The sequence below is a fragment of the Equus quagga genome, chromosome 1, assembly GCF_021613505.1.
Source record: "Equus quagga isolate Etosha38 chromosome 1, UCLA_HA_Equagga_1.0, whole genome shotgun sequence".
NCBI classification, from domain to species: Eukaryota; Metazoa; Chordata; class Mammalia; order Perissodactyla; family Equidae; genus Equus; species Equus quagga.
In genome coordinates, this window is record NC_060267.1 from 11,863,843 (window position 1) to 11,889,559 (window position 25,717).

The 25,717-nt window shown below is 46.7% G+C and overlaps 3 protein-coding genes across 4 annotated transcripts; 2 read left to right on the forward strand and 1 right to left on the reverse strand.

Annotated features, from left to right (window-relative positions):
* Positions 1-3,946: 3,946 nt before the first annotated feature.
* Positions 3,947-6,986, forward strand: APOF (apolipoprotein F). Its single transcript, XM_046681902.1, has 3 exons — positions 3,947-3,957; positions 4,509-4,717; positions 5,980-6,986. Exons 1-3 carry the CDS (start codon positions 3,947-3,949, stop codon positions 6,939-6,941), a joined length of 1,182 nt encoding a protein of 393 aa, XP_046537858.1. The 3' UTR covers positions 6,942-6,986.
* Positions 6,987-7,608: 622 nt separating this feature from the next.
* On the forward strand, positions 7,609-21,179 carry STAT2 (signal transducer and activator of transcription 2). The gene is made up of 24 exons (XM_046655743.1): positions 7,609-7,753; positions 9,447-9,590; positions 9,747-9,900; positions 10,226-10,321; positions 10,501-10,590; positions 10,682-10,751; positions 11,176-11,261; positions 11,425-11,573; positions 14,435-14,593; positions 14,696-14,788; positions 15,002-15,061; positions 15,468-15,488; positions 15,718-15,811; positions 15,964-16,008; positions 16,087-16,170; positions 16,334-16,432; positions 16,536-16,671; positions 16,797-16,849; positions 16,976-17,070; positions 17,677-17,813; positions 17,992-18,174; positions 18,408-18,465; positions 19,264-19,571; positions 19,854-21,179. Exons 2-24 carry the CDS (start codon positions 9,460-9,462, stop codon positions 19,994-19,996), a joined length of 2,544 nt encoding a protein of 847 aa, XP_046511699.1. The 5' UTR covers positions 7,609-7,753; positions 9,447-9,459; the 3' UTR covers positions 19,997-21,179.
* A 147-nt stretch (positions 21,180-21,326) lies between these two features.
* IL23A (interleukin 23 subunit alpha) lies at positions 21,327-24,132 on the reverse strand. 2 transcript variants are annotated; one of them, XM_046655772.1, is made up of 4 exons: positions 23,586-24,132; positions 23,261-23,362; positions 22,618-22,758; positions 21,327-22,513 (listed from the first exon to the last, which is right to left on the reverse strand). In XM_046655772.1, the coding sequence occupies exons 1-4, from the start codon at positions 23,751-23,753 to the stop codon at positions 22,346-22,348; spliced, it is 579 nt and encodes a 192-aa protein (XP_046511728.1). In that variant the 5' UTR covers positions 23,754-24,132; the 3' UTR covers positions 21,327-22,345. The 2 variants fall into 2 exon arrangements, with proteins under 2 accessions (XP_046511728.1, XP_046511721.1); XM_046655765.1 differs by having other exon boundaries at positions 21,327-22,507; positions 22,612-22,758; positions 23,586-24,130.
* Between the last annotated feature and the right edge of the window lie 1,585 nt (positions 24,133-25,717).

The following is a 25,717-nucleotide window of genomic DNA, read 5'->3' on the forward strand; positions in this document are numbered from 1 at the left end:
CTGTAAAATAAGTAGTAATGTCCCCACTTTCATTTCCTTTTCTTTTTAAATTGAGTTATAACTGACAAATAACATTATATTAGTTTCAGGTGTACAACGTAATGATTTGATATTTGTGTATATAGTGAAATGATCACCACAACAAGTCTAGTTAACATCCATCCCTACACATTGTTACAAAATTTTTTTTCTTGTGATGAGAACTTTCAAGATTTGCTCTCTTAGCAACTTTCAAATATACAATACAGTATTATTAACTACAATCACCATGATGTATGTTACTTCCCCAGGGCTTTTTTATTTTATAACTGGAAATTTGTACCTTTTGACCCCCTACACCCATTTTATCCATCCCCACCCCTTGCCTCTGGCAACCATCAACCTGTTCTGTGTATCTATGAATTTGGTTTTTTTTTTTAAGATTCTACATGTAATCTGTCTGTCTGACTTATTCAAGTTAGCATAAAGCCCTCAATGTCCATCCATGTTGTTGCAAATGGCAAGATTTCATTCTTGTTACGGCTGAATAATATTCCATTGTGTGTATGTGCCACAATTTCTTTATCCATTTATCCACCGATGGACACCTAGTTTGCTTCTGTGTCTTGGCTATTGTAAATAACACTGCAATGAACATGGGGATGCATATATCTTTTCCAGTTAGAATTTTCTTTCCTTTGGATAACTACCCAGAAGTGGAATTGCTGGATCGCATGGAAATTCTATTTTTAATTTTTCTTTTTTTTCAGGGGAAGATTCACCCTAAACTAACATCTGCTGCCAGTCTTCCTCCTTTTTTCTTCCTTCCTCCAACCAAAGCCCCAGTGCATAGTTGTGTAAAGTTGTAAGTTCTTCTGGTTCTTCTATGTGAGCCACTGCCACTGCATGGCTACTGACAGACAAGTGGTGTGGTTCCATGCCTGAGAAGCGAACTCGAGCCTCTGAAGCGGAGCGTGCTGAACTTTAACTGCTAGGCCATTGGGGCTGGCTATATTTTTAACTTTTTGATGAACCTCCACACTGTTTTCCATAGTGGCGTCACTAATTTACATTCCCAACAACAATGCATAAGGGTTCTCTTTTCTCTACATCCTGCCAACACTTATTCTTTCTTGTTTTTTTGATAATGGCCATTCTAACAGTTATGAGCTGATATCTCACTGTGGTTTTGATTTGCATTTCTGTGATGAATAGTGATGTTGAGCACTTTTTCATGTACCTGTTGGCTATCTGTATATCTTCTTTGGAAAAATGTCTATTCAGATCCTCTGCCCATTTTTAAATTGTGTTGTTTGTGTTTTTGCTATTGACTATATGAGTTCTTTATATATTTTGGATATTAACCCTCATCAGATATATGATTTGCAAATGTTTTCTCCTGTTCGGTAGGTTGCCTTTTCATTTTGTTGATGGTTTCCTTTGCTGTGCATCTCACTTTCCTTTCTGATGTTAGTAATCTGAGTCTTTCCTTTTTTTTTCATCAGTGTAGCTACAGGTTTGTCAATTTTGTTGATCTTTTTAAAGAACCAGTTTTGGATTCATTGATTTTATCTATTGCTTTTTTATTCTTTATTTTATTTATCTCTGCTCTAATCTTTATTATCTCCTTCCTTATGCTAGCTTTGGGTTTAGTTTGTTCTTCTTTAATGTTCTTGACAATGCTTTGTGGTTTTTAGTGTACAAGTTTTGTACTACTTTGGTTAAATTTATTCCTAAGTATTTGATTCTTTTTGATACTATTGTAAATGGAATTATTTTCTGAATTTAATTTTCAAATTATTCATTACAAATGTATACAAATAATTGATTTTGTATAGTGATCTTGTATTCTACAACCTTGCTGAGCTCATTTATTTTAATAATCTTTTGTGGATTCTTTGAGATTTCCTATATACAAGAGCATGTTATCTGCAAATTGAGATCGTTTACTTCTTCATTTCTAATATGGATGCCTTTTATTTTATTTTCTTGCTTAATTACCGTGTCTAGAACCTGCAGTACAATGTTGAATAAAAGTGGCAAAAGTGAGCATCCTTATCTTCTTCCTTCTTTTAGGAATTTTATGTGTTTTTTAAACACCATTTTAACTGGAATTGCTTTTCTAAGTTAACTTTTTAATGTGTGCTCCTAGGATACGGAAATATAATTTATTTGTTTATATTAACGCTTTATCCTGTCACCTTCTGAAATTCACTTATTAGTTCTTGTAGTTTTAAAAAAAAAAAATTTGAGGGACCAGCCCCGTGGCCAAGTGATTAAGTTCACGTGCTCCACTGCAGGTGGCCCAGTGTTTTGTCAGTTCAAATCCTGGATGCGGACATGGCACTGCTCATCAAGCCACGCTGAGGCGGTGTCCCACATGCCACAACTAGAAGAACCCACAACTAAGAACACACAACTATGTACCGGGGGCTTTGGGGAGAAAAAGGAAAAAAAATAAAATAAAATCTTAAAAGAAAAAAAAAATTTGACTCCTTAGGATTTTTTACAAAAACAAGCATGTTGTTTTTTTAATATAGTTCTACTTCTTCCTTTCTAGCTTTATGCCATTAATTTTTTATTCTTTCCTCATTACACTAGTTAGGACTTTGTGTACAATGCTGAAAAAGTGGTAAGAGTAGATATTCTTGCTCTTTGATAGGTCTTAGGAGAAAAGGATTAAATATTTTACCCTTTGCTACATTGTTACACAGAAACCATAGAGTCCTAGGGATTCCCCAAGGATTTAGGGTCTAGTAATTTCAGGTAGTGTTGGACCCCTTTGCATGTAGCTCTCACTTCTTCCAGTTTTTTGATAGTGTATCCTTACAGACCTCCTCCTCTTCTTTCTTCTGTCTTTGCTCTTAGTTCTCAGGGGCCACTGCTGGGAACTGAGAGAGGTGAAAGAAATAGAGAGAAGGACTCTGGGCCCCTTTCTCTGGCCTGTTCCCTTTGGCTGTCTATCAGAGGTGAGTGATAGCACCGAGGAAACTTTTTGCTGTAATGATATGTAGGAATTTGTACCAGTTTTAGAAGGCATCAGATACTGTCTTCCCCTAATTTTTGGACTAGAGTTACCCCTAAACCCCAAATGAAGTCCAATTCCTGGAGTTTTGGTTAGATTTGGAAGAGATACTATCCAGCTGATGAACGTTTATTTGTGTTTTGCACTGGAAATGGAAAAGTGAGAAGAAGTTGGGGCTGGCCCAGTGGCATCATGGTTAAGTTCGCGAGCTTCACTTCAGCGGCCTGGGATTCACATGTTCGGATCCTGGGCACAGACCTAGCACCACTTGTCAAGCCACACTGTGGCAGCATCCCACACAAAATGGAGGAAGATTGGCACAGATGTTAGCTCAGCAACAATCTTCCTCAAGCAAAAAGAGGAAGATTGGCAACAGATGTTACCTCGGGGCCTATCTTCCTCACAAAAAAAAAGAAAAGAAAAGAAAAGTGAGAAAGTAAAAGTTGCTCTGATTTGGTTTGACCTTCCAATCTGTCCAGTTTCCCTGCACCTCCACCCAATGTATTCTTTTAATAAGAACTGTTTTTTTTTTTTAAGATTTTTTTATTTTTTCCTTTTTTCTCCCCAAAGCCCCCTGGTACATAGTTGTATATTTTTAGTTGTGGGTCCTTCTAGTTGTAGCATGTGGGATGCCGCCTCAGCATGGCTTGATGACTGGTGACATGTCTGTGCCCAGGATCTGAACTGGTGAAACCCTGGGCCGCCAAAGTGGAGCGCGCAAACTTAACCACTGGGCCACGGGGCTGGCCCTAGAAGAACTGTTTTAATAAGGAGAACTCTGGGGAAGATCCCTTCCCAGAGATCATCAGCCTTTCTGCCTTCCCCCTTCTCCCCCTCAGAAGGTACAGAGGAACTTCTCTTCATCTCATGTATAGGTCTAGGGACAATAGGGATATGGGGCAAGACCAACAGGGCCGAAGAAAGAAAGGCCTATTTGTCAGTATGGGGCAAAGGTGAGGAGGACAAAGTCTGAGGTGGGAAGAGACACATAAATATTTGCAAATGCTATGTCCTTCACTGTTTTGCAAGTCATTGGCATTCTGGATTTCTCATGATTCTGCCTGGAGTAAGGGAGAAGGTGGGGTAAAAAAAAGAAATCAAAACAGTCATCAGGTCATGAAGATACCAAAGCAAAGGAGATAATTGGACCATTTTGTTTCTTCCTCAAAACACTGAGGATCTCCCACAGCGTTTAAGAGTGGGAGTGAGGTATGTCCAGGGTGACTGAAGTTTCCAAGGGCTAAGACACTTCCTAGCTCTGCCCAGTCTTGGCGTTGCTTCATCCCAAGCCTTTCCACACTTCCAAACCTGAGCACTGCTTCTTTCCAACGGGCCTGTTCCTGCTGACCCACCATGAGCCAGGCTGTGCTACTCCTTTGCTGTGTCTTGTCCTCAGTGGCTGCCTTTCCAAGAAATGCCCAGAAAGGGGTGCTGACCTTCCAGCCCTCTTTCACAGAAACTGGGCATCCTCTGAACACATTCTCCAACCAGATCCCTCTCCCAGACCCCAGGACCTGCCAAGATCTCTTGCACACAGCCCCTCCTTAGCCCCTCTGCCTGAGTACCTATCCACCTTGGCTCTGGAAGTGGTCCTGGAGGAGGCTGGCTGCCCAACTGAGGCCCACATTCTGCAACTTGAGCTTGTGAGGATGGGAGGAAAGGACACCACCAAAACCCTCATCCATGAGAGTAAAAAGCACATCGAGGAAGAAGGTGTCAGCAATACTAAGGTCATTCTGAGGGATCTGGGGGGACCCGCAGGGGAGCTTGGATAAATCCAACACTCAGCTACTCACTCTGAGGGATGTATTGACGGTGGCAAACATACCCACTGGGGTGGCTGGTCTACCGCTTAGTGCAGATAGTGATTGAGTTTGCTGAGAAGCCATCTCCCATGTCACTGGTGATACAATTCAAAGCTTTTGCTGTCAAGTTGAGAGGTTCTCAGTGTCTATGGATGATGACAATATTATTTATCAAATGTCCCACGATTATTTTGAAGTGCTTTACAAGAAATTGATTCAGGAATTTGTCCAGGTTTACTTCAGATATTCAATGTCACCTAGGCGACAAGTCTCTTTTCCCAGGACTGTGTTCAAGGATGGGACACAATAAGTAGTTAGAAACACTGGAGGCTACTTAGGACAGATGTATGTTCTTTATCTCATCCCAGTGCTAAAACCCACATGTGACTAGTGTTAGCCTTGCCCCTCTCCACTTAGTAGCTCTCAGTCTCTGTTTATTCTTCCATTTTCCCTTTTTTCTTGTCTTTTTTTCAGTTATCGTATACTGTGCATATAATATGTACTAAGCACGAGAGACATTTTAACCTTTTTCCCATTCATCTACCCTGTACTAAATGCCCAACCAAATGCTGTAGCTTGCTAATATTTTTAAACTGAAAAGAGAAATAAAATAAGAGAGAATCATAGGCATCTAACCCCTTCTGATTCTGGGTCTCCTGGCTCCTATTATAAGCTAGAGTGGGAATGTGGCAAGGACCTCTAGGAAATGCGAAAGGACAGGGACTTAGGTATTGAGGTCGAATGTGTGGCAAGGGGACAAGGTTCGAGCAGCCAGTACAAGTGGACAAATATTTGCAGAGATTACGTCTCTTACTGATCATAGGAGAAAGCAATTAATTTTTCTTTGTGGGACAGAGAAGTGGGCAGAACTTCAGGAGCAGGATCGAGGAACTACCAAGCCTATTGAGGCAGTCTCACTTCTCACCTGGACTGTGTGGTAATTTGGGGCCCCCTATAAATGGGTGGAAATAAGGCAGAGGAAGTTTCTGATGACCTGAAAATGGAGGAAGACAAGTGGAAACAATCGGGTTGCATTTACTGTTAGGCGTTTATCTAAAAAGAACAGAAGCCTGGAGGTGATGGATGGGGTGTGCCCTGAGTCCTGGGCTCCTCCTGGACCACAGGCCTTAGGGGCATGGTTTGTGTGTTTCTGGTTTCTCCCCTCTCCAGGGCACTCTGTTCCAGATATGCGTGGCCTCAGACTCATGATACCAGTTGAGCTGCTCGTTTGCTACCTCCTGCTAGGCCCTGCTCATGCTGCTCCACATGGAAACCAGACAAATGTCCTGAGGCTCCTTCCCTCAGCCTCGGGATCCTGGCCATCTTCCTCAGACCCCTTGTCCTGCCAGACCCTGCTCCCAAAGTCCCTGCCTGGCTTCACCCACATGGCCCCTCTACCCAAGTTCCTCATAGGCCTCTCACTGATGATCGCCTTGGAGGAAGCTGGTTGCCAGGCTGATGTACGGGCCCTGCAGCTTCAGCTCGTCCGCGAGGGCGGTGTAAACGCTACACAGATCCTCATCAGACATCTTCAAGGGCTGGAGAAAGGAAGAAGCACAGGGAGGGCGGTGTCAGCGGATGCCCTGGTCTCTGCTCTGCAGCTGTTGGCCAGGGAGCAGCCAGGCCAAGAGAGGGCCCGGCGCTCCCTCCCCAACAAGGACTGTGAACACGAGCAGGAGCAAAGTGTGCACAATATAGTTCAGCTGTTGCCAGGAGTTGGAACCTTCTACAACCTGGGCACAGCTTTGTATTATGCTGCTCAGAACTGCTCCGACAAGGCCAAGGAACGAGGTCAAGATGGGGTCATAGATCTGGGTTATGACCTTCTAACAACCATGGCTGGACTGTCAGGAGGGCCCACAGGACTAGCGATCAGTGCTGCACTGAAACCTGCAGTGAAGGCCGGAGTTCAACGCTTGATCCAGTATTACGATGAAAAACAGGCAAACACTCCTTTGCCAGAGACCAGCGAGGAGCGCTTGAGGGGCACCTCAGGTGTGGGTGACCTGGAAGAAACAACTACCATGACCCCTTTGGTGTCAGAAGTAGTAACTCCAACTCCTTCCTGGGGGTGGGCTGTACATACAACAAGCAGTGGTTTAAGACTCTGGGATGCGAGTCTTGGGATGTAAAAGAAGGTAGTAAACACAGAGTGAATAAATCTAATATTCTGACAAGCTGTATGTGGTTGTTCAAAAATCCAAATCTCTGATTTGTTATCAAGGAGGAAGGCAGTGCTGGAAAATGTAGGAATTTTAAAGTTTGGGGTTTGGAGTCAGAGGATTTGGTTTTGAATCTATGCTTCACTTGTTAGAACCTCAATGATCACTGACTAATAACTTCTTTCTCTAAGCTCAGTTTTTTAAATTTCTAAAGTGAGGATAATGATTTTCACTTCAATGGGTTTTGTGAAAATTAAAAACGACGGAATGAACCTAAAATGCTTCGCATGGTACCATCAGTAAATAGTTATTATTTTTTTATTACTTCAGCCCTCCCCTTCCTATCCCAAAGTCTCGAAATTCTGGTCCCACCTCTTCCTCCCTTAGTGCCTCCAGGGTCCCGAGCCAGTCTCGATTCAGAAGCCGTGGTGCAAGTTCTCGGAAATCAGCAGTTGCAGTCCCCGGCTATTCCGTTAATAGGATTCCTCCCTCCGCAGATATGGGGCGGGGCTTACTTGAGCTTTCTCACCAATCGCTGGAGCTGGAGGCGTGGTTTCGGCTCCGCTTGTCCCGCCCCGCGCGGTGGGGAGGGGCTATAGGGCTGCCAATGAACTCACGGCCTGGTGAGGGTCGGCCGCTCACTGAAGCCTGCTCCAAGGGGCAGGCCAGAGGGCGGACCGAAGCCGGGGGTGGGGCTGGAGGTCCTAGTCCGGAGCTCCTGCTGGGAACCGGAAGCCTGGACGAGAACCTCCTGAGCGAGCCGGGCTGGACACCCTAACCAGGTACGGCCCTGCGAGCGCGCGCGGGGGTGCGGGTGGGGGCGCGAGTTCCTCTCTGGGAAGGGCAGCAGGCCCTGGAGGGTGCGCTCCGGAAGGGTCACCCTCTGTCCCCAGGTTGAAATAAGAGCTGTCGCCTGCTGCATCCTGGATCTCCCCATCCTGTCCACCCTAGCTTCCCAACATCCCCCTCTCAAAACTCCCCTGGCAGCCTCCAAAGCCTGGAACCTGGCGTTGTTGCATAGATTCAGTGTCTTAGCCAGCGCTTTAACTTCTGGGCTAATTTTGATCCGCACAAAAAAAACAATGTCTAAAGATAGATAGGGTTTATCATCCTTACTTGTTATGTTAAAAAGTGTAAGGTACAGAACGGTGAAACGATTTGCGTAAGGTCACATACAAAATGCAGTTCATTTCATGAAAGCTTATTGAGCACAAAATATATACCTAAGAGAGTGGGGGATAAGTGGTCAAAAACTTAAGTGTTACAGCCCTTAGCTTTAGTGTTTGCAATCCATTTGGGAAGACCAGGGTTTGTTTCATATTTAAACCTCAGGGTTTACTTGCCACCTTGCTCTTTTAATACCAGCCCATTAGTTCCTTGAGAACTGGGGCCTTGTCATTTGTTTTTAAAAAGCAATACACGTACATAGTTAGAAAAGTCAAGCACTACTAAAAGGATTAAAATGGACAATAAGGTGCCCGATCCCTTCCTTCTCCTCCTCCTACCTCCCGCAGGTAGAAAGGCAGCTCAGTGATTATTCATACTGATAAAAATAATCTCTTCCACCTCAAACATGTTTCTTTGATTTGTCATAAAATCATGTGACCTCTTTTAGACCACAGATGTGTGCCTTTATTCTTTTCTGTTAGGCTCAGGCAGCAGCAAGAATGTGTTTTAATTTCCTCAACTGACAGATGGCAGTGGGTGGGGAAAGGTAGGGAGAGAGAGTCTCTGCCCAGCCAGCTTGGTGACAAGGAAAAACCAGTCTTGAGTGAAATTTCTGGGTCTCTCCAAAGTTGATAATCCACCTGAAGAATCAGAGACTGACAGAGATCATAAAAGTGTCACAATCTTAGAGATTGAGCGACTCCTTGCAGAGTATATAAATATTTTCTAGAATGGAGCTCCTCCTTCCTACATGGAGAGCAGTTTCTAGAGTGTACCTTAACTCCAAGGAAGTTTCAGCCCCTGATAAAGCTTTGGGGCCAGCAGGGATCATGCTGAAATAAATACTTGTAACCCACACTGATCTTTAAATGTTCCAGCAAAAACCAATACAAATACAAACAAATAAATTTAAAATAAATTCATTGGGGGAGATAGATGAAATAAAGATGGTGGAAGTATCATCATGTTTGTTTAAGCTGGATGATGGGTACATGGATGATCCTTGTACTATTCATTCTGCTTTGATATGTGTTTGAAAATTACCATTAAATAAAAAGGGCTCAGATATTGGAGCTCTTAAATAGTGCTCCCTGAAAGAATATGCACCAAACTGATAATATTGGTTGCTTCTGGAGAGGAGGGGAAGGGAGCAAGATCGGGAGTGGGGTCAATCTAGACTTTAATTTTTGTTTGTATTTTTTCTTACCTGTATAATTAAAAAATTTTTAATTTGTAATGATAAAAAATCATGAGACTGTGGATGATTTAGTCCAGCAAAATTTCCAATTGAGAACCTGCATCCTTCAGACTCAGACCCCAAATGGCACAATGGGAGATGCTACAGAATCTCGACAGCCCATTTCAGGATCAGCTGTACGAGCTCTACTCAAATATCCTCCTGCCAATGGACATTCGACAGCACTTGGCTGTCTGGATTGAAGACCAGAACTGGTGAGGCCTTCAGGGAGTTGTGGGGGATGAGGAAAGTGGTTTCTTTCTTCTGAGCCCCCAGGATCCTGGAGACACCAAGGGCTGGGAGGGGTTGGAAGGCCTGAACACAGTAGCCAACCTGCAGAGATACTAATCCTTGTTATTCCCGGTTCCCAGGAAAGAAGCTGTACTGGGCAACGATGATTCCAAGGCTAACATGCTATTCTTCCATTTCTTGGACCAACTGACCTCTGAGTGTGGCCGCTGCAGCCAGGACCCTGAGTGCTTGTTGCTACGGCACAAGTTGCGAAAATTCTATCGGGACATTCAGGTACTGGTAATAACAAAGTAGGAATGGGAACTGAGTGTAGAGCACTACAGTTTAGGGTATGGAACAGGACCTGGAGGTGCGAGGGACAGAGGCAGACCTGGGGAAAGGAGGACAGAGTCTGGACTTGAAGGATTGCTATCAGAGAGAAGGGCAGAGTCTAGATGACCCTGTTAGGAAGTGGCTAGGGTTTGGGGTACCAGTGGTGAAAAGGGGAAGGGCCCTGAAGGAGGGGGAAGTACTGGGGTCACTGGTGGGGAGGGTCTGGGATGGTAGTTCATTGAAGGCAGTTTAATTCAATCAATCCTTTCTCTTTTCCTACTTACAGGCCTTTCCCCAGGGCCCTACCCAATTGGCTGAGATGATCTTTAATCTCCTTCTGGAAGAAAAAAGAATTCTGATCCAGGCTCAGAAGGCTCAGTTGGTAAGAACAATTTGGTGATGATGTTGAAAACTCCTGGAGTAGAGAGGGACCATGGAAAGGACTCGGGAAATTCGTCTCAAACAAGATCCCCTCACATCCTGTGGGATAATTTCAGGCCTGGATTTCAGAGATGAAAGAAAGGTCAAGAGTTGAAATGTGCTCAGAGCCTCTTATTTCAGGAGCAAGAAGAGCCAGCCCTTGAAGCACCTGTGGAGAGCCAGCAGCATGAGATTGAATCCCGGATCCTGGAATTAAGGGCTATGATGGAGGTGGGTTGATGTGGCAAGAGTCAGGATGGGCAGGGCTCAGCCTGCCTCCTCCCGTGAAAGCAGCCTCATCTGGGTCTCATCCCATCTACAGAAGCTGGTGAAATCTATCAGCCAACTGAAAGACCAGCAGGATGTCTTCCTTTTCCGATATAATACCTCAGGTAGGAAGCACATTGAGGGGTGGGAGAAAGACAGGTGATGCTGGGAGGTATGGGTGGAAGAGAGCAGAAGGGAAGGGCCCCAGTAAGCAGTAATTACCTTTGGCTACACCTCACTGGCTCCAGTCCCGCTGCAATGCAAAGGTGGAAGTGCCAGTGTATGTCGTGGAGGTCATCCGGAGGGGTGGCTGAGGGGCAGTAGTGAATGTTGGAGGAGATGCACGGCAAACTGCCTTAGCAGACTGAGTGGGCTTCTGGTTCAAGTATGACCATTCAGACTTCACGTGAGGGCCCAGAGGTTCCTATGCTTCCTTGATTTTCCTTCCTCTCCCTTCCAAATCCCCCATCCTGACTCTGACTGAGATCTGGTCAGGAAGGGAAGGGGCCCTGTCTGAGCACTTGTCTTACCCCTGCCCCTGCCATCCAGTGAAGACGCCCTCTTCGGACCCCCGTCAGATCAGACAGCAGCAGCTTCTACAGGAAACTCTCAATGAACTGGACAAAAGGAGAAAGGTGGGAGGCAGAGGACACAGGGAGTGGGCAGCAGGGAACTGGGGACAATGAGGGATCTGGGAGCCCTGGCCTCTTAGCCTTGACTTCTTTGTTTCTTCATCCCCAGTTGGATGGTGGAGGGTGATGGTGAGAGGTGTTCACACTCACTTTGTGTCTTTCCCAGGAGGTGCTGGATGACTCCAAAGCACTTCTGGGCCGATTAACTACCCTAGTCGAGCTACTGCTGCCCAAGTTGGAGGAGTGGAAAGTCCAGCAGCAGAAGGCCTGCATTGGAGGCCCCATGCACGGAGGATTGGAACAACTGGAGAATTGGTGAGAGCACCTCCCCACCCTCATGCTGGCCCAGCCCTAGCCCTAGCCACCCTGCTGTGCTTTGTAAGGTGTAATGCCCTATATATGGCAAGAGGTATTGCTCTCCTTAACCTCTGCTCCCCAGAATGATCCCAGCTCCCTCGTCTGACTGTAGCTACCCTCTGCTCTTCATTATCACCACCCAGGGAGCCCAGAGCCCAGTCTTTGCTTTGGTGAAAGTAATGGATTAATCCACAGTCTAGTTTCTCCTTCTTTTTTAATCACTCGAGAAATATATTTTCTACTTTTTTTTTTAGTGCAATGAATATAATGCCAGGAAAAAAAAAAAGGAAAGAAAATTACCTATTACTTTACTACTCAGATGTAGCTACTGTAATATTATTAAACAAAAATTGAATCATACTGTTCAAACTATTTTAGACCTGTGGGTTTGTTTTTTTTGTTAACTTAGCAGTATATTATAATATGTACCCATGTTACTTTTAATGGCTGCATCGTAGTTCCCTATATGGAGGTAACATAATTTAATGATCTCCTATATTTGGACATTTAGGTTGTTCTTAATTTCTTGCTATTTTTTTCCAGTAAACTCTTTATTTTATATTAATTTTATTGTGGTGTAGAAAAAATAACTAATGTGTCTTTCAACATACTTGAAAAATACCTACTGTTTTAAGTGTTTTCTCATGAGAAAATTCATTATAATTTAAACTATTAAAAATATACCACAGGGCTGGCCCAGTAGCACAGTGGTTAAGTTCACACATTCCAGCTTGGCAGCCCAGGGTTCACCAGTTCAGATCCCGGGTATGGACCTACACACCGCTTATCAAGCCATGCTGTGGCAGGTGTCCCACATATAAAGTAGAGATGTTAGCTCAGGGCCAGTCCTCCTCAGCAAAAAGAGGAGAATTGGCAGCAGGTGTTAGCTCAGGGCTAATCTTCCTAAAAAAAAAATATATATATATATATATATATACCACAACTGTTCAGGTAAATGGAAAACAGGTGTATAGGGCTTAGGGTACAGGATCAGGATTTATATTGCAGTTGCAAACGTATCCATCATCTTGTATAGGGGTTGACAAACCATGCCTGTGAATGATTTCTTGCTATTTTAAACAGTGCTGCAGTAAATAATCTCATAGCCACATCTTCATTTACATCCTTAATTCTTTCTATGATGTAAGGTGCCAGGAGTGGTATTTCTAGGTTAAAGTATATACCTTTTTTTGGTGGTGGTGGTGGTGTTATTGTGTTGATCCTCTGTTTCATTGTTAGTTTTTTTGTTTTTATTTATTTATTTATTTATTTTTTCTGAGGAAGATTAGCCCTGAGCTAACATCTACTACCAAATCCTCCTCTTTTTGTGAGGAAGACTGGCTCTGAGCTAACATCCATGCCCATTTTCCTCTACTTTATACGTGGGATGCCTGCCACAGCATGGCTTGTCAAGTGGTGCCATGTCCATACCCAGGATCCGAACCAGCAAACCCCGGGCTGCCAAAGCAGAACATGTGAACTTAACTGCTGTGCCACTGGGCCAGCCCTTCTTTCATTGTTTTTAATAGAAGGAGCTTTATTGCTTTTTCTGATTATAAATGTATACTAATTGAAAAAATTCCAGACAACTTAAAAGAGAAAAGAAAGCAAAAATCATCCACCTACATAATCTGATCATGTAGTGATACCCACTGTTAGGGCTTTTGAATAGATTTTTCCAGATTTTCCCTATGGGTATACACAAGTATACATCTATTTTAAATAGAAGTCAGATCATATCATATGTGTACTGTCTTGTAACTTTTTAAAATTTAATAATTTTGGACATTTTTTCATGTTAAAATTTGAGCCTGTAACTTTTTTTTTCCTTAAGAAGATTCACCCTGAGCTAACACCTGTTGCCAACCTTCTTCTTTTTGCTTGAGGAAGATTCGCCTGGCGCTAACATCCTTGCCGATCTTCCTCTACTTTGTATGTGGGTCACTGCCACAGCATAGCTGACAAGTTGTGTAGGTCCACACCCGGGAACCACACTGGAGAACCTGGGCTGCCAAAGTGGAGCATGCCATACTTATGCAATAGGCCGTGGGGCCAGCCTCCTATATCATTATTTTTAATGGTTGCATCGTATTCCATAACGTTAATGTGCCATAATTTATATACCCAATACTAATTGTTTCTAATTTTTCTATTACAAATAACAAAGCTGTGAACTTCTTCATACATTTGTCTGATTATTTCCATAAGATATATCTTAGAAATGGAATACTGCAAAATGTATGCTCATTTTTTGAGGTTTTTAAAAAAATAGTTCCAAACTGCCATCCCAATCTGTTTGCTTATACGTAGTGTGTGATTGTTTTCCTCTCACTACTTTGCCTATTATTATTATTTTGTATTATGGAGATAGTAAAGGATAGGAGTTAAAAGTACTGCCTGTGCAGCCGGACTGCCTGGGCTCACATCCAACTTCATCCCTTACTAGTTTTATGACCTTGAGCAAGTTGCTTAACCTTTCTGTGCGTCAGTTTTATGATCTGTAAAATGGGCATAATAATAGTACCTACCTCATAGGGTTGTTGTAAGGATTAAATGCATTAATAGGTGTAAGCACTTAGAATAAATTGTATATATCAAGTATCATATGAAAGTTCGCTTTATTACGTTAATAGATCTTTTACCAGCTTTATATGTGAAAGTAGCTTTGATTTTCATTTTTTGGATTGTGAATCATGTTGAATATCTTTCATATGCTTCCTGGATTCTTTTTTTTTGTCTCAATCAGTTCCTGACCGTCCGCATAGTTAAAGGAGAGCTCTCGGAGTCTGATTCTCTCTCCCTCGGATTCTGTCACCCAGGTTCACAGCTGGAGCAAAGCTGTTGTTTCACCTGCGGCAGCTGCTGAAGGAGCTGAAGGGACTGAGCCACCTGGTTAGCTATCAGGAAGATCCTCTGCAGAAAGGGGTGGACCTGCAGAAGGCCCAGGTCACAGAGTTGCTACAGTGTCTGCTCCACAGGTCTAGAGGCCCGGGAGGGACCTCGGGGGAGGGCAGAGGGAAAGAACAAGGGGAGCCATTCTTCCAGACAGTGAGCTCTGTATCCTCTCCATCTCTCCCTAGAGCCTTTGTGGTAGAAATCCAGCCCTGCATGCCCCAAACTCCCCATCGACCCCTCATCCTCAAGACTGGGAGCAAGTTCACTGTCCGAACAAGGTTGGCATTTCAGAACTCATGCCTGCTTCCTTTTTCCAGCCCTGATGCTGTTCACTTTCTGACTTTACACCTCTTCCCACTCTTGGCTGTCTCTTTTCTTTTCCCCTCAATCCACCTACCTCTTCTAATCTCTTCCCTTATCTTTGTCAACATCTGGTCTGTCCAGGAGATTGAGATTGTCCACTTTCCCCTATCCACCTCCCTTCCCCGCAGGCTGCTGGTGAGACTCCAGGAAGGCAATGAGTCACTGACTGCAGAAGTCTCCATTGACAGGTAAGATCGGGCAGGTGAAGGGTGGGACCAAGGGGTACCCAGGACGTGGGTTAGTGGGGCAGAGGAGATACCTACTCTTCACAATGGAGCCCTGGGGCTGTGTTCTTCCCCCTTCGACTCCTGACTCATAGAAATAATAACTCATCCCTTTTCTTGATTACTTCCTATGTGATAGGCGCTCGTCAAGTACTCATTTCATTGTTATAGGAACCCCATGAGTTAGGTATTATCAATGCACCATTCAAAGGAGGAAACAAGCTCAGAGAGATTATGTGCCTTGTGCAAGGCTGCGTAGCTAGTGAGCTGCAGATTTGTGTTTGAACCCAGGTCTGTCTGATCCCAAAGACAAATTAAACTTCTACACTGTTTTGCTTCGCAGTGATTTGTTTTTAATATTTCTTTTCAGGAATCCTCCTCAAACACAAGGGTAGGTGCCTGACGAGGATGCTGCAAACGTTTATTCACTGTGTGATCTGACAACCGCACATGTGGCAGCCCTGATGGGGGCACAAACAAGGATGAGGTTGGCTTGGGTGGTGTATGGACAAAGGGAGAAGGGGAGGTCTGAAATCAAGTGGAACTTTTGTTGTTTTCCTGCTGAGTTTTTAGAATAACTCTGCTCCCGTCCTCCATATATCTTCTTCCTCCTGGAATAGCTTCCGGAAGTTCAACATTCTGACCTCAAGCCAGAAAACTTTGACCCCTGAGAAAGGGCAGAGTCAAGGCTTGATTTGGGACTTCAGCTACCTGGTGAGAAGAGTTCATAGCTTAAGCTTCTAGTCCAACAGAACAGGGGCTGGGGGAAGTTCCCAGGCTTTGGGAAGTGTGGAGGGCAAAACAGGGCTTCCAGGAACTCTGGAGTCCCTACTCTGGCATTCTCTCTCCTTCTCCTTCATTCACAGAGTCTGGTGGAGCAACGTTCCTGTTCAGGAAAAGGCAGCAATAAGGTGAGGCGTGGACAGAGGATTGGGGGGCAGGAGGAACTTGCCAAAGGGCCCTCTGATCACTGTGTCTTTGGCTGTCAGGGGCTGCTGGGTGTGACAGAGGAACTGCATATTATCAGCTTCACGGTCAAATACACCTACCAGGGTCTGAAGCAGGAACTGAAAGTGAGTGAAAATGAAGGGCAGGGAGAGATGAAGCAGATTTGGGAGAAGGCATAAGGGGGGGCTTAACCAGAAGCCTCTCAGCGTGGGAGACTACCCCTTGCTCCTACCAAATGTCTGCAGCTAGGAACATATCCCTTCTTGGTGACTCCTGTCTTCTCCCCAGACGGACTGCCTCCCTGTGGTGATTATTTCTAACATGAACCAACTCTCAATTGCCTGGGCCTCGGTTCTCTGGTTCAATCTGCTCAGCTCAAACCCCCAGGTAGGAGGAGGGGCCCACAGGTGAAGGGAGGCGAGGAGGGGTATAGCAGCTTGGTGTGAGGGCGCTGCTTCTGAGCCATCCTGCCTTCCTCCCACCCCTGCAGAATCAGCAGTTCTTCTCCAGTCCCCCCAAGGCCCCCTGGAGCTTGCTGGGCCCTGCTCTCAGTTGGCAGTTCCTCTCCTATGTCGGCCGAGGCCTCGACCAGGACCAGCTGAGCATGCTGAGGAACAAGCTGTTTGGTACTGACCTCCTTCTTTTCTCTCAGCCTTGCCCTAGCCTTAGTCTGCCCTGGCCCTCCATCCTTTCTACCCCAGGCCCCCGGCCTTGCCTCCTTCCGTCATCTGAACTGTCTTTCTGCCCACAGGGCAGAACTGTAAGACTGAGGATGCGTCATTGTCCTGGGCTGACTTCACTAAGGTAACTCCTTGCATCCTGCGCACCTAGATCCTAGCCCCCAGTCCAAACACTAGCCTTTCTGCATCGCTCCTTCCCCACACCAGGGCCAACTCCACATCTCTTCCTGCCTTTCCATTCCTCCTTCAGCGAGAGAGCCCCCCTGGCAAGCTGCCGTTCTGGACATGGCTTGACAAAATTCTGGACCTGGTACATGACCACCTGAAGGATCTCTGGAATGATGGGTGAGGCCTTGGTCAGCCTCGCTCTTCCCACCCCCATCCCCACCCCCAGGCCCAGCTGCCTTTCTGGGCTTGAGAGTGAACTCTGTGCGCCCTCATGTGGCAAACAGGGAGAGCGAGCAAACACTGGTGCAAGGTCACACCCCTTCACATTTGCAAGAATACTCGTCACCACTATTAGTCAAGCATCTAGCATGTTCCAGAGCCTACTGGGTGCTCTTTATGAGTTCTCTCATGTAATCCTTACACCCATGCTAAGTGGTGGACGTTGCCACCCTCAAGTGAGGAAACTAAGGCTCAGAGAAGTTAAAGCATGTACCTAAGGGACAGAGGTGGGATTCGAACCCAGGCCTGTCAGACCCCAAGCCTATGCCTTTCCACCACACTGCCTACCCATGTGCACAGCACTTGGTCTTTTATAAGGTGCTTATCACCTCTGTGACCTCACTGAATCCTGATACCACTTCTAACCCTGGGAGCTGGATATTGTCAGTAAAGTGAAGTGACTTGGCCAAGATGGAACAGTTTAGAAGGGGCAGAGCCAAAACCCGGTGCGTTCTCTCTACCTAAGGGAGGCAGGAGAGCCTCACAGCTGCTTTCATTCTCCAGCCGCATCATGGGCTTTGTGAGCCGGAGCCAGGAGCGCCGGCTGCTGAAGAAGACTGTCTCTGGCACCTTTCTCCTGCGCTTCAGTGAAACATCGGAAGGGGGCATTACCTGCTCCTGGGTGGAACACCAGGATGATGGTCAGCTGCTCTGCCCTGCTGTTCCCACAGCCTCTCCTTCCTGCCCCTCTGCATGCCGTTGGCTTCCCTGACTCTGTCCTGAATCCCTCAGCAGGTTTGGGGGTGGACAGCCAAAGTGGGGAGCTCCCAGGCCCAGCCTCTTCCCTCAAGCCTGCCCGTTCCTACATCCTCTCTCCAGATAAGGTGCTCATCTACTCTGTGCAGCCCTTCACCAAGGAGGTGCTGCAGTCACTCCCCCTGACCAAAATCATCCGCCACTACCAGCTGCTCACTGAGGAGAACATCCCCGAGAACCCACTGTGCTTCCTCTACCCCCGAATCCCCCGAGATGAGGCTTTTGGGCGCTACTACCAGGAGACAGGTGAGAATCACTGACATACTTCACTGGCAGATTGCAGGGATTCTCAGGCATCCACAAATCCAACTTCTTCCTTCCAAACATGGGAAACATACCCAGAGAAGTTAAGGCATCTGTCCATGGACACTGCTAGTTAGTAGGGGGATATGACTGTCAGGACCATCTGCAGTGGGGGATCTTTGGGCTGTGTGTCCAATCCACTGACCTTCCCCTGGTCCTGTGTATGTCCCCTACAGTTAATCTTGAGGAACAGAGGAAATACCTGAAACATAGGCTCATTATGGTCTCTAACAGGTGAGCTCTGAACTGTTTGCCCAACTCCCTAACCCTTTTTAGCCGATATAATGACCCGACCCTGCCCATTTCCAGTCACTCTGGCCTTTTCTCCTACTGAGCCACACTCTCTGGCCCTCCAGGATTTTTCCTGCTCTTCTAGTCTCTCTCTCTTCTATTTTTCTGCTGCCATCCTTAAGTTGTCTCCACAGGGGTTCCCTCATAATAATAGTCATAATCACTGATGTTAATGGGCATCTACTTGATGCTAAGCATGGTACTAGATTTTCTTAGAACATTTTTTTCATTTAATCCTTATGAGAACCCATCTGAGTAGGGTATAGTAACAGCCACATGTAATGGTTCATTATGTGCCAGGCACTGAGCTAAATGCTTTGTGTTTGTTTTATTTGTTGAATCTTCAAAATAGTCCTGGGAGGCAGACACTATTATTACTATTTTCAGCTGAGGAAACTGAGGCTTATGTCTAAAGTACATGGCTAATAAATGATCCAGGTCTGTCGGATTCCAAAGCCCTGCTTTGAACCATCCCACTGCCTCTCAAATATTATTAGGTATTGTTGTTCCCGTTTTACAGATGATAAATCTGAGGTTCAGAGAGGTTAGGTAACTTACCTGACGTCACCTGGCTAGTAAATGATAGGATTCAAACTCTGGCAAGCCTGAATCCAAAGCCCGTGCTCTTAAGCGCTCTGCTCTGTTGCCTTCTTAGACTAGAGAGACAGGCTCTGCTTGCTCTGCCATTCTCCACTTCACCTAAACAACTCCCTGCCCCTTTGTCTGCACTGGGGTATCCAGACAGGTGGATGAGCTGCAACAACTGCCGGAGTTTAAGCTGGACCCAGACATGGAATCATCAGAGCTGGACCAAGGGCTGGCACCAGGGCCCGCGCCAGAGCTAGGCCTGGGATTAGAGCAACTGCTGGAGGCAGGGCTGGATCTGGAGCCCATGCTGGACTCCACACTAGCCGCAGTATCAGGAGTGCCAGAGCCAAACCTGGGACCAGAGCTGAAGCTGGAGCCTATTCTAGAGCGTATTTCACAGTCTGAGCCCGAGCCTGATTTGCCCCATGATCTGATGCACTTGAACACTGAGGAAATGGAAAGTAAGTGATAAGGTGGGGCTGGGGAAGAGGGGACACACTGCCTTCCCCACCTCTCCTTCCTCACCCATTACAGAAAAGGCCGAGCTCTAAGTTCCTCACTGGAGAGAGGCTCATTTCCTTGTGGTTCCTTCTATTAGGAAATGGATGTACCTCCCTCTGCCCTGCCTAAGTGCCCCCTCAGGCCTGTCTGGGCCTCTGCTGCCATCCTCCCTCACTTTCCCTGATGGGTTGGGAATTCCTTTCCTAAGATCAGGGCCTGACTTCCTTCTCTGGACTACCTAGTTTTCAGAAACAGTACGAAGATTGAAGAAATCATGCCAAATGGTGACCCGCTGTTGGCTGGCCAGAACACCGAGGATGAGGCGTACATCTTCCACCCCAGCCATTTCTACACGGAAGGGCCCTTGATTCCTTCTGACTACTAGGAACTACATTTCCTCTGTTCCTTCCATATCTTTTGCCTCTCCTACCCCTCAAGTCATGATGTTGCTCTCCAAGGATGGGAAGTCAGGCATGGGGCCCTTCTAAGTTGGGTTAACCCCAGGATTTGGAGTGAGAGGTAAAACCATAATATGGGTAAGGAAGGGGTGCCAGTGAAGCAGAACAAGTGTCGGCCCTGGCTCTAACTAGGATCCTGTAGGCTGCCTGCTGTGCTGGGTGGTGTAGAGGTTGGGGGCAGGCCAGGACAGTTGGGATGTACTTTGAGAGCTCAGGGCAGTGGCTTCTTTCCAGTATAAAAGGATTTCAACATTTTAATAGCTGGTAGGGCTAACCTGGTGCCCACCAGCATTGGCCCTTGGTGAGGAACAGAGATACGTGCTAGGACTCTGTGTCTCTCTTCTGGTCCCTCCTGTCTAGGATAACCTTTTCCTTTCTTCTTCCCCTCACTCCTGCCTCAAGTCCTAAATTTCTTCTTTTCCCACTGGGACTGAGGGCGTTCTGCCCCAGCCCACCATGTGAAGTTCCCCTCTGCAGAAGGGAATAGGAGGCAGACCTCCTCGCCTTACCAGTCTCCTCCCCTGCCCCCCAAGCTGGCCACACCCATTCCTCCCGTGAAAGTGAGCCTGCCAATCGAATGTGCCTGTGAGGCTTTGTACAATAACTTATTCTGCCTAGTCTCCACTTCCCCAACTCTTAGAAGACGAATCACTCTTGGGGCCAGGGATGGTAGGGTTGCTGGGAATTTAGGAATTGTTTTTTATAGTCTTGGATAGAATTTGGTATTTTTACAGAGGAAGAGAAGCCTTGGGGCTTAGATATTTGTCTATTAAGATATCATCCCCTTTCTTTTGTACAGTATATTGTTTACCTGAAAGGAGGGTTTCTATTCCTTGAGCATAGACCTGGGCAAAGACCAAGTTCCTGGAACTAGAACCCTGAAAGTTTATCATGGGGCTCTGAACAACTTCACACCTTAGCCATTGCCAGAGAACCCCAGGACAACTGCCCTTGCTGTAAGATATGCTTCTAGTATAACTTGAGATGTGAATTCAAGTGAGGTCCTCTACATGTGGCTGTTTCCTGCCTGGTACATCAGAGGAACAGTTCTGGGCAGAAAGAGGCCCTTCTGAGCAGAAGTGGCTAATAAACTTTGTGCTGACCTGGAAATGCTTCCTCTCTGAACTTCTTTACTTCTCTGCTTACAAAGACTAATGTCCTTGGAGACACCAGCAGGCCACGTAGGATTGAAGCCAGCAAATCGTGGCCTGTCTTCCATCCACCCCAATAGGCCCCTCTTGTCATGTTTCTTTTTACCTCCCTGTTGAGAGCAGCTTTTCCTGTCGCTTAGATTTTCCAGGGGGAGCTGTGAGCTATGAGTTGGGGGGAGGGTGAGTAGTTATATAACTAGCCCACTGTCACTCACCTGGTTGGTGGCAAAACCAAGATATAAACCTGGGTCCATCTAACTCCAAAGCCCATGCTTTTTTGATCTTGTGACTCTGGAGAAAAGGAAGGGGAATAGTCACTAGCCCCTTCCCCTGCTTGCTTTCAAAGGCAGCTTAACTCCCCTTGGGTAACCAAATCCCCCACTGAAGGGGCCCACAGATGTCCGTTAAAGGAGAATCCCATTAGTTTGTGAGATTTACCTCCATCTTTCTGGAATGCCCTTTGTGCCCAAAACAGCTCTGACTTTCGATCCTTCAGTGATCGGGACTCCTGTCTTTGGCCAAATACACTCTTGGCCAAGAAAGAAAGGAAGGAGGCACTGGGTCAGGGAGCAAGAGAGGGGCCTCACTTAGGGGCCCCACTTCCTAATCTCAACCCCTTGTAGTCCCATTCAACTTGTTTAGCCATACAGCGATTAAGACCAAAAAGATCCCAGTTACTCTGCACACCAGGGGGTCGTGAGGAAATGTCCCTCTGCACTGTAGCCCTGCAGAGCAGAAGGATGCACATTGTAGTCCCTTGGCCCTATTTTTCCATTCTATTCCTTTTTCCCAACCAAGCCTAGAAATTAGACTCAGATATCCACATAAATAAGTATTTATTGAAAAAGTGCATAATTCAGTATAAATATAATAAATAATCCTCCTCCCCAAACTGCTGCCATGAGGATAAATAATCCCAAATTTTCCCATCCCATCTAATAAATACTCAACCTTTTGCTAGGTCAGCATCAGAAATCAGTCAGTACTGGTAATTTTTCAACATATGCAAGTCCCATTAGAATTAATGGACAAATTAACTTGTTGGCTCGCAGGTGCCTGGGCTGATAGATTCATCTTAGCATTGCTGAGCCATAGATGTGGGTGCCATCCTTAAAGCTGCTGGCTTTAAGGGGTCAGGGTTGCTGCTCCATGGGCAAAGACCCGGGCAGCTACAGCCACAAAGGCCTGGAGGCTGCGAAGGATCTTGGGGCGGAGAAGGAGGCGCTGCCACGGCTGGCTGGGACTGGGGCTTGGAATCTGCTCAGTCTCCCAGTGGTGACCCTCAGGCTGCAAAGACACAGGACACAATCAGAGAGGACTCTAGATCCTTCACCCCTAGTCCCTGTCTCTGATCCCTGCAAGCCCCCATCCTCCAGGCCCCTAGTTCATACCTGCAAGAGTTGCCTGAGGCCCAGGAGGGAGGCGTGAAGCTGGTCCACAGGGCCATTGGGGAGTAGAGAAGGCTCCCCTGTGAAAATGTCTGAGCCCAGCAGCTTCTCGTAAAAAACCAGGCCCTGGTGGATCCTTTGCAAGCAGGGCTGGGGAGAGAAGAAAGCCGTGAAAGAAAATGGATACCCTCTTCCTACTCCATTCACCGAAGACCCACCCAGTTCTTTGCCATTCTTAGATGCTGCCATGGTCTGAATGGTTGTGTCCCCACAAAATTCCTATGTTGAAATCCTAACCCCCAATGTGATCCTATTAGGAGGTGGGATCTTTGGGGGTGATTAGGTCATGAGGGTGGGGCCCACGTGAATGAGATAGGTGCTCTTATAAAAGAGATCCACAGAGCTCCCTAGCCCCTTCTGACACCTGAGGATACAATGAGAAGTCTGCAGCTGGGAAGAGGGCCCTCACCCAACACGCTGGCACCCTGATCTCAGACTTCCAGCTTCTAGAACTGTGAGAAATAAATTTCTGTTGTTTATAAGCTGTCCATTCTACGGCAGGCCAAACGGACAAGGACAGATACAACTTTTACTAATTTACCATGGTGCCTAGCTATATCTCCAGCCCCTATTTCCAGCCTCATCTTAGTACCTGACTGTTGTCCCTGAGTCCTTCAGGATCACAGCCATCCTCGCACTGGATATGGGGGACATCATTTGTAGTCTCAGCATCTCCCTCTTCTCTTGGTAGATCCTGGAATGGAGCAGGGGGTAGGAAGAGTGAAGAAATAAGATAAATACTTTTGAACCCCACCTGGACCCTCAAGCCCATGACACTCCTAGGAACCCCACTCTCTTGTCCTCTCTCACTCCCTGATGGCCTTCAACCCTCCAGCTTCCACCAAGGCCAAAGTCTTCCAGTGCAGCCTTGGAGGGCTTGGATAGAGTCCTGCTTGGTCCCAGAGGCTGCCACTCACCACATGTCCCATTGGTGGATGTGCACTCCAGGCCAGCGTACAGAGCTTCTGTGAGAGCTGCTGGCACTGAGCCCAGGCAGGGCTACTGCCTCCAGGCACAGCCCGGGCCTGAGCAGTCCGGGGCCACAGGAGCAGCAGCAGCAGCAACACAGCTCTGCTCCCCAGCATCTTGCTGCCTGCTTCTCAAACCTGGCTGGCTCTGTGCCTTGCACCAGTCAGTCCCTGTGGAATCTCTGCCCACTTCCCCTTGCTCTCAGCCTGATTCTGTTCTGTGAGCTCTGGTTTGGTTCCTTCTGTTGTTCACCTCCAGTTTCTCAGCTGCTTCCTGTTGTTTTTCTCCCTTGTCTCTGAGTCTCTTTTTAAGGTCCCTGCATTGTAAGACACGCCCTTTATACCAGCAGGTGACTCACAGCAGGTGGGATTCCCCTCCCTACATCATCCCCCTCCGTGGGGAGCCCAGGTATGCAGCCTCAGTTCCAGGGGAAATGAGTCGTGTGGTTGCTGTGGCTGGAGGCCTGGGATGGGACAGTATGTGTAATGCTCTCCAGGAATGGCTGTGGAAGGGGGTGGGGGTGGGAGTAATGAATATTTAAATGATCTTAGTCTCAAGTTCCTTCCTCTTTAACCTTTCCCTCATCTTTTTGCCTCTCAAAGCTAGCCCCCCACCCCAGTTTCCTCACCTCTTCCTGCCTGAGGAAACACCAAAACAGAAGCATCCATTTATCTCCCAATAGGATAGCAGACTCAGTTTGGAAAGAAGTTTGATTCTCACCTGATGCCTTCTATCTAAGAATAAGGGGGCTTCTTTTTTCCACTGGGAACAGTGTCATTTTCACCAGGAGAGAATGGTCTCAAAGGCACTTTGTGAACAGGGAAGCCATACAAGTGCTGTGTAAAGTATTATTGCTCCCCCACTTCAGGCCTCTCTGTGGACACTAGGAAGGCTGTTGGAGGGAGACAGTTGTTGCTAAGAACCATCTGATTCCTCAACCTTAGTGGCCCAGAGTTTCAAAGGCTCTGTGGAATGCAGGTGATGGTTCTTTTGAGACAGTTTAAGCAAAGGCTAGAAATCCAATTTACATATTCCAGTACCCAACCCCTACCCCATGGCTAGGAAGTCCAGGTAGTCAAAGGTGCACAGTGTCAGTGACCCCAGCCGGTCCTTCAGCCTGTTGCATCCACGGGTAAAATCCACTGACACTGATTTCATCACCCTCCCTGATGCAACATCCAGTGAAACAACTGAGAGTGTGAGGTTGGGTGTGGGAGTGGAGGGTGGTCCAAATCCGGGACTGCCCCAACCCCAGTGGAGGGTCCCAGAACAATGTGGACGTCAGAATGAGGCCATGGGTGACCACACAGATGGCTCCCAAAGCCTCCCCAAGGGGTTGACTTTTCTTCTGAGAAAATGACCCTTGATAGAGGTCTTCCTTCCCTTAGAACTATTCACAGCTGCCCAATGAAACTTCTGATTCAAATACTATGACTCCGTGATAAATCCACCCTTTGGATAAAACATTTCCAGCATCGGAGAGGTTATCTCAGTTTGAGTGAGAAATGGTTTGCCTCTCCCTACATATGGACTCAAATGGAACAAGGAACTGGGGGAGCGGGCGGGCAGGGGAGCTCACCTCAGTTGTGTATAATGTCTCCTATGCTCTTCCCACTTCTGGTCCCCATCTGGGAGTCCTAAATGATAGGAGTTGACAGGTGAAAAGGAGGAGGAGGAAGTGGAGCCCTGGGGGATGGGATGAGAGGGACAAGGGTGAGCTGGAGACACGAGGCTCTGCCGCTTTGTTTCACTTCCTGGTGCTTCAGGAGTTGAATCGGAAGCAAGATTGGTGGGGTGATTGTGGGACTGCTGTGTGGCAGGAACTACTTCCAGGACTAGATCTGCCCTGATGCTGCAAGGAGCCCTTGACGTCAGCAGGGCCTCAACCGTTATGCAAATCATGTTCACAAGACACTCCCAGGCAGGCCTTTCCTGTTGGATGTCCAGACTCCAAATGCAGTTGAAGTTCCCCCAGATGGTTAATAATGATGGCTAATATATATCCAACTCTCACTTTATGCCAAGTACTTGGTCTAAGCACATTTCATGTATTAACCCATCTAATTCTCACAACAACCCA

Coding starts and splice junctions, on each gene's coding strand:
- APOF (XM_046681902.1), top strand. Junction 4,718..5,979: donor AAAGCACATCGAGGAAGAAG/GTGTCAGCAATA, acceptor TCCCCTCTCCAG/GGCACTCTGTTCCAGATATG.
- IL23A (XM_046655772.1), bottom strand. CDS start 23,753: ATGCTGGGGAGCAGAGCTGTGTTGCTGCTGCTGCTGCTCCTGTGGCCC. Junction 23,363..23,585: donor ATCCACCAATGGGACATGTG/GTGAGTGGCAGC, acceptor GCTCCATTCCAG/GATCTACCAAGAGAAGAGGG. Junction 22,759..23,260: donor GACTCAGGGACAACAGTCAG/GTACTAAGATGA, acceptor TTCTCTCCCCAG/CCCTGCTTGCAAAGGATCCA.
- STAT2 (XM_046655743.1), top strand. CDS start 9,460: ATGGCACAATGGGAGATGCTACAGAATCTCGACAGCCCATTTCAGGAT. Junction 11,262..11,424: donor AACTGGACAAAAGGAGAAAG/GTGGGAGGCAGA, acceptor TGTCTTTCCCAG/GAGGTGCTGGATGACTCCAA. Junction 16,433..16,535: donor TGCTCAGCTCAAACCCCCAG/GTAGGAGGAGGG, acceptor CCACCCCTGCAG/AATCAGCAGTTCTTCTCCAG.